This window comes from Parus major, chromosome 5 (genome assembly GCF_001522545.3).
Source record: "Parus major isolate Abel chromosome 5, Parus_major1.1, whole genome shotgun sequence".
Lineage (NCBI taxonomy): Eukaryota > Metazoa > Chordata > Aves > Passeriformes > Paridae > Parus > Parus major.
Window position 1 is genome coordinate 32,573,185 of NC_031774.1, and position 12,060 is coordinate 32,585,244.

The 12,060-nt window shown below is 33.4% G+C and overlaps 1 protein-coding gene across 8 annotated transcripts in view; it reads left to right on the forward strand.

Annotated features, from left to right (window-relative positions):
• DPH6 (diphthamine biosynthesis 6) overlaps nucleotides 1-12,060 on the forward strand; it is a 197,706-nt gene that overhangs the window by 42,315 nt on the left and 143,331 nt on the right. For 7 of the 8 annotated variants that reach the window (XR_004497795.1, XR_004497796.1, XR_004497797.1 and 4 more), the window contains 2 exons: nucleotides 1,357-1,430; nucleotides 3,589-3,707. Coding sequence is in view for 5 of the 8 variants with exons in the window: in XM_015630808.3 (XP_015486294.1) it covers nucleotides 1,357-1,430; nucleotides 3,589-3,707 (193 nt within the window). In the remaining 3 variants the exon portion in view is untranslated. The remainder of the gene's footprint in view (nucleotides 1-1,356; nucleotides 1,431-3,588; nucleotides 3,708-12,060) is intronic. The other variant, XM_033514979.1, reaches the window with a different exon arrangement.

Below are 12,060 nucleotides of genomic sequence, written 5' to 3' on the forward strand. Positions count from 1 at the left end.
ATATGAGGTGAGAATTAATGTAAAGAATAAGTTAATAGATTAGAGGGAATAGAGGAAGAATATCCCAGACAGGCATAAATCACATTTTTATCTGTATTATAATTCTGAAAAAAACACCTTCTGTGTAATTTTATTGATAAGAAACAGGAACTGAATTTTAAAGTCAGCAGACATCAGGCAAAGACTGATTTGATTTTGAAATGTGTAACAATGCTGCCATTTGACTTGGGCTATGATGCAGGAAAATGATTTACCTCAATTGCCAAGGATAGTAGCTTATCCTTTGTTCCCCACTTTGGTTGGACAGCTGATGTGCATGTTGCAGTCAGAATTGTCCTGACCTTTACCAGGCAAAAACTCCTGGTACAGTCAGCAATGCTTCATCATCCAGCTGTTAAAGTCAAGGGGTGGTTCACTGCTCAGCTTGCTTGGTCAAGGCTTAGCAGGGATCATAGAGTGGGCCAAAGGAGAAAGACAGGGACAGGATGCATCATCACAGGTATATAATTGAAAATTCTGTTGTAAAATCTTGCTGAAAACTTCACAGGATTTGGAACAGGTCCAGAAAGTAAATCATGCTGTGTAGTTATGATTGACCTTGATTAAAAGAGGAAAACAACTTTTACTGGTCTAGATGAAGCAAAATTTAGGAAAAGAAAGTTCAGCATATTAATTGGGACTCAAGCAGTTTGAAAAATGCAAGATCTCACAAAATACTGGAACTATGTGCATTTCAAAATCTTACATTCTTAGTGGGGTTACAAGAAAAAATAAATTGTTTGTTGTGCTCTTTTTTGGCATAGGTAATTTAAATGAGACAGAGAAAATGTGTCTTGGAAAACCTTTTTTTATAGCAGAATTTTTATACAATGATGTTGAGTAAGTTTCCTGTGAATTTTCTTGTTCTGGTCTTAAAATGAAGAGAGTAATCTCGCACTCTCTTGTGCTGTGTGCCATGGAAGAACCAACAATTCATTTAATTGTATGATGTATGTTGCTGATAATTATTTGTAGGCAGGATAGCTAACACCTCACTTATAGAGAAAAGCTGGAATGTCTGGTAAACTTTAGGATAATCTGTTATGTCTGATACTTTTCAGTTTCCTTGGTTATTTCTTTTCTAGAATGACTCGACTTGAGTCAAGTAGACTGCTTTAGAGTAATAACCATGTAGTAGGTCAGCTAAGCTGCTCTCTGCTGTGGAAGAATTGTATTTCAGCGTGTTCTGTTCTGTGTACTGGACACAGAAAATAAAATATTCTTGGTTGATTCTGCAAGCAGAGATACTGGATCTTTACAGCTGAAACCATTATTTACTATATACTGTTGTCATTGATATTCCATGTTTCTTTTCAGAACAAAGAAGGAGTAGAGGGTGTATCTGTGGGAGCCATTCTTTCTGACTACCAGAGAGTTCGAGTGGAAGATGTGTAAGAAAATATTAATCTTTTTCATTATACACATTCTGGAGAGTGGTCATCTGTTTTCTATCTCAAATTTAAAGCAGAGACAGTTGCCTGACTTCTCATGTTCTGCGATACCAAATGCATTATATTCATTAATATAGGCATTTCTTTTTTTCTTTTATTTTCTTTCCTTTTCCCCCCCTGAAACCACATGTTCATTAGGAAAAAATCTAGTAGAGACTATACCAGAGTTTTTAATTGCTCTTCAGATCTCTCTTCAACTGTTAAAAATATTTTGGGTTTTGGTATAAAACTATGGTATAAATGGTATAAAAATAGTTGAGTAGCTTCAGTTCTTTGATTTTAACAGGAGACTCACTCACTTCCAATGACTACAGTGTTGTGATCAAGTCCCCTTTTATTTTTTCACCAGTGTTTTGATACAGAGGAATATCCTGTGACTTGTTATCAGAAATTAGATACAAGAGAATCTTTCTGTGCATATCTTCCCTTAATTCCTTAAAATCTGAAATTTGTTATTTTTAATCAGGATTTTCCATTTGTCATTCCTATTGTGCACAAAAGTCTATATAGATTGTGATTATTTTAAGAGTCTTAATTAAAAAAGAGCATTATATAATGATTGTTGTGTCTGTTATGTAGGCCAATATTTCATCTGAAAAAGATTTTCACTGTACATGTCTGATGAAATGCAAAACCATCTTGTGTTAAAAATTAATTATAGTTTCATGAATTCATTATTTGTTGATGATGAAAGCAAGTATCTGGAGTCCTTTATGAACTGTAAGAATGGGAAAATTAATGCTATGCCAACTCAGCTCACGTCAGCAAGTTACAGAGCACATTTGTTTTCTTTACAGCTTACATAGATAAATTGCAGTCAGAAATAACTCCTTTTTCTTTTAGTTTTTACTTAAACATTTTAATAATTGCCTTACATGCTAGTAGGATAAAAAAAGGTCACTTTTGTTGATTGTGAGTTTTACGTCTTTACCACAGCTAAAAGATTGACAGGAAATCACAGTATTTCAAACAGGCCTGATTATTTCCAAGGTTGCTCAGTAGTAAAATACTTTACATTGATTTGTAGATTTAGCCCTTGCAATAAGGTTGTTTCATATGAGCCATCCCAGTTAATTCAGGTAATTTTTTAGGTGAAGTTAGGTACCTAAATAACTACTTTACATTTAGAGCTGCTAAATAGTTCTATTACAAAACTTAGTGCGCTGTTAAAACATACCAAAGTAATAAGAAAACCAGTTGGATTATATGAGTGCTACCTATGCAGTTTCATGTCAACATTAAACATACATTTAACTATGTATTCTTGACAGTCATACTAATGGGTCTATCTAACATGTGGAGGAATGCCCATATATGTGAGAAAGTCCATGTATCAGAAAAAACATGATAATTGACAAATAAATGTAAATCTTAAGTGCTCTGAACTAGTGCCATAGTTAAATGTTTAAGTTTTTCAGAGCTCGACCTTACACATTTACTCACCAACTGATGATTCTTGACAATTTAAAGAAACATAACCTATCAATAATGCAAATTAGTGATTAATTAATATGATAACCAATCGAATGCTGTGTATCAAATGCTGTCTATATATGATATGTATCAAAACAAATTATTAACTTTACAGTAACAAGTTGTTAATTTGTATCACAAGCTGTATATATTTCCCTGAATGATTCTTTTCCTTGGGTGTTGATCCAAATCACAGCAACAAATTCAGCATGTTGCACCAGTGACATGTGCCACATTAATCACAGAGCAGTAACTTTGTCCTTAGCTGTGTCCACAAAAGTGATGACTTCCTAAGGTGCTAATTGCTTTATGTCCCAAAAGGTTTAGGAACACATTTTAGTATGGCTTTACTTATGTTCCCGTGCAGATCTGTTTACCTTCGTAAGTTGCATATTATGTAGACGAATAATGGTCAGAAGAAGTTTATTTTTATTTTTTTTAAAATATATATATTATACTTAATGTTTTTAATGAAATATATGAATAGTAAAGTGGTGCAGTTGAAATTATAGAAGAAAAAATATTTCAGGATAAGAAAATAAATAAATTTTCATAGAATTTATATTAATAATACTGTGTAGAAGCATAATACTTGTCTTCATCCAATTTGTGGGTTTTTTTTAAGGTGCAGAAGGCTTAATCTTCAGCCTTTAGCTTACCTCTGGCATTGGAACCAGGAAGTGCTGCTTAAAGAAATGATATCATCTAATGTTCAAGCCATAATCATAAAAGTGGCAGCTTTCGGTACGTATTCAGATTCTGAACAACAATGATTACTGAAATTTTCCATGGACAAATCCACTACATGACAGAGGAAAACAGAACTTCTTTTGCATGTTTTAGGATATGAAACGTTAATATCAAGAAAATTATAAAAATGGCTCAATACCAGTCATAATGTCTAAATAATTAATTAAACAGGATGCAATTCATTCTTAAAGGAGATGTGAAAAGCTGGAAAGCAGTTCTTCCTAACAGTCATTAAATTCCTCTCATATTTTTTTTTGTTCTGGTTTAGTTTTGATTTGCAGTAAAGATGCATGTATAATTCAGTAGTTCACAGTATTGTCATTTAGGGATGATACAGGCTGGTGACTAGACAATATTATAAAGCAACCGTGAAAGTTTTAATAGAAATACATCAAGTTAATATCAAACAAGATATAATTATGAGGCCAAAATATTTTGTGTAACAGCAGACTTGGAGTTGGTAAATCATAAAAGCAAACAGAAATAATTCATCATTGCCTCTAAAATTTTTTTTGGTATTTAACATGGAGTTGCTTAGCATACCAGAAAATCAACATCTCTTCATTATCAGCTATATAAGATGAAGTTATAAAACTTGAAGCAAATCAATATGAAAGTTAACCTGTTTATTGCTTGAATATAATGGTAAGGTCAAATGGAGTTTTATAAGAAAGCTTATGGAAGATGTGCTCTAAAAGCTGAAGGAGCACATGATAAACATGTTAGTAATACAATATATTCATTTCAGGCCTCTATGCGGTTTTCTATTTCAGAGCAGTAAATGAGTTTTTAAGCATAAAATGTGACCAAAGAACCTTTTATTTTGGGATTGACTTTAAATTTGTGACCCACTGTAGCAAACAGTGGTTTGTGTATAGGTGGCATCAGTGGTTAAAGATACATATTTGGAAAACAGTGTTGCATAATCTTTCATTAGAAGTCCAGTGGCTGGTTTTCCTAGGCAACTTTCCCATCAAATACCTAATCTCTCTTTCTCTTAAAGAATGCTTTATAATAAAGTAATTTCTTTTTCATTGTTAACTAAGATTTGAATTATAATCTCTTTAGACTGGATGAGTTAATTTAAATTTTAAAAAAAATATTTTTTTAAATTTTATTTATTTATTCCTCTTTATCTGGTACAGTTACTAACTAGTTTTTAAATTGTTGCGGTGATGGTCTCGCTCTGTTGTTCTGTAGGATCTGCTAGGGCTGAGAAAAGGATTAGAATTATTAGAAATATCACATGCCCTCATTCATTTACAAGTAACAAGCAATGTAATTTATTACCATTTTCCTGAATTTTGGGAGGTTAGTTGCAAATATATAGGAATTGAAGGCCATGTATTTTACTACAAAACACTTGGTTTTAAATTAGAAAAAAAAAAAAAAAGATAAAAGTTTATAAAATTATTGTTTTCAGGCCATGTAACGTATATTTATACATTTATGTTATATTTCCATAAAATAGAATGTATTTGTTGCTTATACTGGCATGAAGAAAAAAAAAAAGTCCACAAAGCATGTGTAACATGTGTTTTCACATCAGAATTATTTTTTTAAAGAAAATGTATGATTTAAATAATAGATAAAACTGTTTCCCAAATAGACATCATTGATGACCTGTCATGCCTGAAGCAAGATAAACATGTCTTTTGTATTCTACAGTCTTAAAAAAACTTAAAATGCACAAAGAGTGCTTTGTGGGCTATTCATTGGAAGAGCGAATACCATAAATACTTGTAGATAGCAATTAGATAGAAAATCACTCCGAGTTATTTTTCCTTTTTATTTTTTTGGCTACAGGTAAAAGAAAGATCTTATCAGAGTCAATTTCTCACCTGCCTCAGGCAGACGTAATTAGATGTAAGCAAATTTAATGGAGCTTTTGTGCTCTGGGGCCATTCTGTAATGCTTTAATAATTGCATGCCTTATTAAAGTGGATTTAAGGTATGAAGGCTGTTTAACATATCAAGTGGCAAAGAAGATAAGATACAGTTTAACTTTTTGCCTTTCAGATTAATAATCAAAGCTAAACTGAAATGAAAATATTTAAAATAACAGATTTAAGAGTCTGAAGGGTAATGCATTAGGTGATACATTGTATAGCTGTTAATGCAAGAGGCAAATCTGTAACCCGAGCTTGACATTCATCAGCACTGGCATACTTGTACACCCACCTTGTCCTGTTTTCCATTAACTCAGTGCTGGTATTGACAAGGTAAAAGCCTGTCGTTTTATGTAGAAAACACATAATTATGCAAGTAAATGAGCATTAGTTTAGTACATTTCCCTAAATCCACCATTACAAATTAATACCATAAACTTTGCCAGTGGCAAGAGTTTTCTATCTCAGAGTAGTATAGTTTTCCAGATGGGATGCCAATTGCTCTCACTTATATGCAAAAAAAGTATTGTTAGCAACCTTTTTCACATGCCTTCTGTTGATCTATAAGTAGATCAGCTTTCTTTCCTTTAGAGTGTATTTCAGAAGCTTTAATGATGAGAGAAAAGCATTCCATGATATAGCAGCAAACCTGAGCACTATATATATGTGTATAAAAGCTACTTTTGAATATTTATCTGCAGTGCCATTTTCTTGCTGCTCAAGATGCTTGTATGACATATCATACTTTCATCTTTGAAATATACCCCTCTTCAGTGGAAATCCAGAAATTCAGAACGAGGTTACACAGTAACAGCTAAAATTGAAGATATTACTGACTGGTTTTAACATGTGTGTGCCTGAAATTCCAGTAATATCCATTGCTCATGTGACACATTGTAATATAGTACTGTGTAATAGAACAGTTGTGTAATATAGCACAAGAAGATGCATTTTTGATCTTCTTTTTTGGTTGTGTTTACAGATTAAGTAATATTAATTTGCAGAATATGCCTATAACAGATTCAACTTTAAACCTCGATAACTTTTTATATTGGTCTTAACTCTGCCTCATAAAGCAAATTGTTTCCACTGCCATGAAAGATGTAATACATATGTGGAAATGAGGCAAGGAGGAGGAAGGAATACATATTTGGAAGGAGTCTTTGAGTTCCTTGCAGTATGATCCTTAGTAAAACTTGGTGCTCAAGTTTATTTACTTTTAGTTTACTTACATAGTTAACTATACCTAAATCTTGTTAAGTATTAATACTAAAACTTAAGCACCTCTATACTTGTTAAGACATGACAAATTTCATTGCTCATATATATGAGAATATACTTGAAGTTGATTTTATGTCATGCAGTCCAAGTAGTTTTTCCACAATGTTTCTTGGTTTTCTTGAAGTTTCAAAAGTAGCATTTATAATAAGTTTTCTAAGTGCACACCGTTGCCTTGAGAATGGGGGGTTGTGTGGAATTGCTTCTTCAATATTTCAGTCAAAATCAGAATATCAATTCAAATTCCTATCTTTTTAGTGGATTAATATGCATTTATTTGCTTTATACATTGCAGCTTCTTCCCAGTTTGGTTATAAAGTAATCCTTAATTATTTAACTAAATACCTGAAAAAAACCCATGTTGTTATTATGAGATCAGATAATTGAAACATTAATTTGAAGAATAAAAACTCTGATTAAATGATTAAATTATGTTTTTAACTTTTAGCTGCTCTTGGGAACCACAGGAAAGAAATGATACCATAGCACTGTTCAACTGTTGAACAGTAATAAGTCTGAAACTTAGAATCAGGGCTGATCAGCCTATATATGAAGTGAAGCTCTTCTATTTCATCACTATATTCTGCACCTTGCAGGTCCAGCTGCTATGAGTGCTTATAGACATTCTACATTCCCAGCCATGGGTCAAGTTGATATCACTGGGTCTGTGGAAACCTAAATTTAAACCTAAATTAAGGCCCAGTGCTATGGGCCTTAATTACTTACCCAGGCTATTTCCCAATGGAGTAATGAATCCTTAGGAAGCCATTGCCATCTTCTGTCTATCAGGAAATCATAATCTTCATTAAAATTAGCAGTCTGTAATATATAGAGTATATTTAACTTGAACCTCCACAGGTGTGAGAAGATATTGTTGCTTGCTTCCCATGGTCTAGAGAATTGGTATACTCCTGCTGTTCATGGTATCCACTAGCCTGATAGTTGAGGGATGTGTATGGTTTTGTATAGGAGTTTTTAGTTGAAAAAGAGAGAATATTGCTCCTTAGTATAATGAATCTATTATTTAAACCCAGCCCCCTAGGAGTCTATGTTACTGTTTATTTGTATGCCTCTAGTGTACAGAAGTGAAATCCTGACTAACTGAAATTGATAGCCATACTCCCATTAGTTTTCACAGAGGTAAGAATTACTTGTAAAGAACTATGTTAAAAAAGACCTAGCACCACACAGTTCCTGGCTAAGCTCCTAAGGGTGTAATTTAGAGTACAGATAAACTGATCTAATAGTAAGTTGCTGCCAAAAGGTCAGTCTTTCCATCCAGCTTTTAGATGACTCTTCTGAACCACAAGTCTGTGCTTGTTTCTGCCCCTGTAAAGGCTCCAGTGTTTTTATGGCTGCATATAGGTGATCCAGCAGGATCTGCTTTTGTGGGTGCAGGGAACTTGCTCTGTAGAGACCACAGCTGCATGGAGGGCAGAACTCTCTCTTTCAATAGCAAACTTACTACTAAATTGGGTTGGCTGCAATGGCAGATCATATCCTGAAGTAAAATTGATGGTTGTAAATTTTTTTCTGAGCACATAATCTGTGTAATGGAGAGGAACGGTGTTCTTTGAAAATGTGTGTCTAGATTTTAGTGCTGACCAATTTTAATGTAATTTTGAGGAAATTGAAGGACTTTGTCATCACAGGGGAAGATACTTGCTTCCTCCAAGTATTTTTTAAAAGTTCTTAGACCATTCACAAACAGAAGGAATTGAATGACAAGTTTTTATGAAATCAGCATGAGATCCCAGTTGATTTCTTACATATTGTATAGTAAGTATTGTTTACTTGCTTATTGCTCAGTAAATTAAACATTGATGTTATTCTTAGCTAGCTCAGCTTATTTACAGGTGATCATTTCATTGCTTTCTTCCTTGGGCAGCTACCAGACTCTAAAGCTGAAGTAGAATCTGTGACAGTCTTCACAACATCTGCTTTTAATAACATTCTATTTTATTAACACTTAGAATCATAGAACCATTAAAGTCAGAAAAGAAGACTGAGGTCATCACGCCTACCTTTAACTGAATAGTTATATACAGTATATATACACTATAACCACTAAAACATATCACAAAGAGCCATGTCTGCTTTTTAAACACTTCATTTTAGAACTTATTCTGTTTATCATAATTTGAAGTAAAAGATAAAATGACTGATAATATTTTTCAACTTCTGTCAAATTTTAATTCTTGTCTGTTCTGTAAGGGATAATGTACTCTAAAACTAGCCTTAAACATTTTATTAGAAAAATTATCTTTGTGCAGTGTTAAAGTAGTATCTTGTATACACATATGATCATTTTTAATTCAATTTAGTTTTAATGCTTTTTCAGATTATAAATTTGAGGAACTACCTATGATGTAATTTGGAAAAGTTGTTCTTATTCGCCTTTTCCCCCTTCTAAATCTTGTTTCCTACATAGTATATAGTGGTGTCACTGGATTTTCAAACAAATCTTCTGAAACTTAGTTGCCTCTTTAGAGTTTAAGAGCATTTGACACTTTTGCTCTAGGCTTGTTCTCTAATATTTGTATACCATCCCATTTATCTCCATACTTCATGTTATTTATGATAAAAAAAAAAAAAAAAAAAAAAGAGATACCACACCTATTTGTTCACCAGACATTGCACGAAAAGATTTGGGAACACATATAAAAACAGAAGAGCCATTTTATCTCAGACCATTTTTTTTTCCTGACAGAAAAGTTTCACACACGAAAAGATCAACACAGAAAATGGAAACTGAAAATAGAAATCAAAATAAATTAGCTTGGCATTTAAGTTGTGATGCAAGAGAGATGAGTAAGAGAAAAGATAACTAGGAATGGACTTAAAGAAAAAGTTTGAATCGTAGTTGAAAGTTTAGAAAAACAAAATGAGAAAGTAATCTTTGCATTTAGAATGGTTCTTGCCTTGATGCTTGTATATGAATGACAGATACTTTATTACCAGTGTAAGAAGTAGTTTCAGAAAGAGATTTTAGTGCATATATAATGTATAAAGGAGTGCTTGAAAATAAAGTGTGTTACAGAAAAAGAAGAAATGAGATTTTGCACAAGTCAGTTTAGAAACAAGTTAGAGAGAAATATGATTCCCTCTTCTCTAAGTCTTAGCTATACATTGGAAAATGGGAAGGAAGTTGTTGTCATAACAGATAACAGGAGTTAGAAGGAAGGGTAAGAGAACGTGCTGAAAACAGAAAAGTAGTTGGGAGCTGACATTACTGAGTGCTTGTCAAGGAGATGTCACAGACAGACAAAGTAGGAGAGAGATGGCTTAAGAGTGGAAAGATCACTTTACAATTTGGGGAGATCACATCATCTAAAGGAAAATTTAAATGGAGGCAGCAGGCTAAGAGCACACTATTAGGCATTTTAAGTGAAACAGGAAAGCGTGGGTATAGTGAAAAAGACAGAAGAATAGTCAGAACTTGGAGCTGAAAAATAGTGGAAGAGAAAGAGCTTAGTAAGAGATGTCAAAAGCAGAAATAATCTTAACTATATGAAAATCTCTTTTACAAGCAAAGGCTGATGGAGCTGGGCCTGTTCAGCCTCAAGAAGAGATGACTGAGATGACTAACTTATCTCAATGTATAAGTGTCTGAAGTGGGGGGAAAATGAGAATGGATCCAGGCTCTTCTCAGTGGTACTGAGCAATAGGACAGGAGACAGCAGCCAGAAACTGATGCACAGAAAGTTCCACCTGAACATGAGGAAGAAATCCTTTACTGTGTGAGTGAGCAAGCACTGAAACAGATTGTCCATAAAGGTTGTGGAGTCTCCCTCACTGGAGATAGTCCAGAAGTATCTGGACACAAGCCTGTGCTATGTGCCCTAGGATGACCCTGCTTGAGCAGGGAGGTTGAAGCAGATGACCCACTGTGGTCACTTCCAACCTGACCCATTCTGTGATTCTGTAAAATAATCTGATTGGAAATACTGCCTTGTTATCTGATAAAATGGTACAAAATTTCTTCAGAGATTTGTTGGATTCTGTTCTTGAAATGACATATCTAAATTGCTTTGGATCCTAGATTTAACTATAGCACAAATTACTTTGATGTTTAAAAAAATAAATCACAAGAGATTACTGATAATATTAATTAGATAAAAAGTTTCAGTTCCTTTTACCTCTCAGAATTCTAAAATTTGTGACATCAGACTAACCTAGTTTAGAACACACTTGAATAGTGTTCAAGAGATAAACTGAGATCCCAATTAAACTGCACTGGAAACATATGCTAAAACCACTTTGAGACTAATGTCTTATAACTTTATCACTTAGTATCACTTAGCTTGAAAAGAGTTACTATATCTGCAGCATGTCTATAGGTTCCATCCCTGTATAATTCCACACTGGATAAATTATCACATACCAGATAAAAAAAGTAGATGCATAATCAAGTCACATTAGTTTTCCACTTCTATACAATAAATTAGAAGTATATTCCTCTCAAATCATCTAAAGATGCAGTAGTTTTCATTACTTTTATAGAAAAGTTAAGCAGTTTTTAAATTATATTTTTTTATTTTTTTGGAAAAGGAAATCCAAGGAATCCATCCAGTTCACCATTGTTAACACAGCCTTTCATGTGTGAAAGCTTTGAGGAAGTTAAGAATGAACCTGTCAAGTTATGCTGCCAGACAAAAAGTTCACTTCCCAGCTCTTCATAGAAATGAAAGCTAAATAGGACAACAGGAATAATTTACCTCAAGGCAACTTAAGGTATAGATTTACAGTTCAAGAATATCTGTGTGGCATGTGCACTTCTAGTTGGTGAAGGTTATAACACATTCCTGCATTCCTACATAGTAACCTATGTTACCAGCTAATGCGCTTGTGTAAGGGCTTTTCTTGTGTTATCAGAAACATTCTCCTGTATGTATCCTCCTTATTCTGTACTGCGTAAAGAATAGTGCCTGATCATCTGAAAATCTCTGATTTTGTTTTGTTTACTTAGGGAAAAAAAAAGCCACATTTAAAATAGAGGAATTTACCTTCAAAACCAGTCCTATTTTCGCTGTTCTAGTTCTAAGATGGGTGGTTGCTTTATCCTTTACACTCTTTTCCTTTCTATATGTATTTCTTTACCCTACAGGTCCTGTGATCTTATTGTTAACTCTCTTTTCTTTATGATAAAGAGACTGAGAAAGAAGAAACTAGTTTTGCTA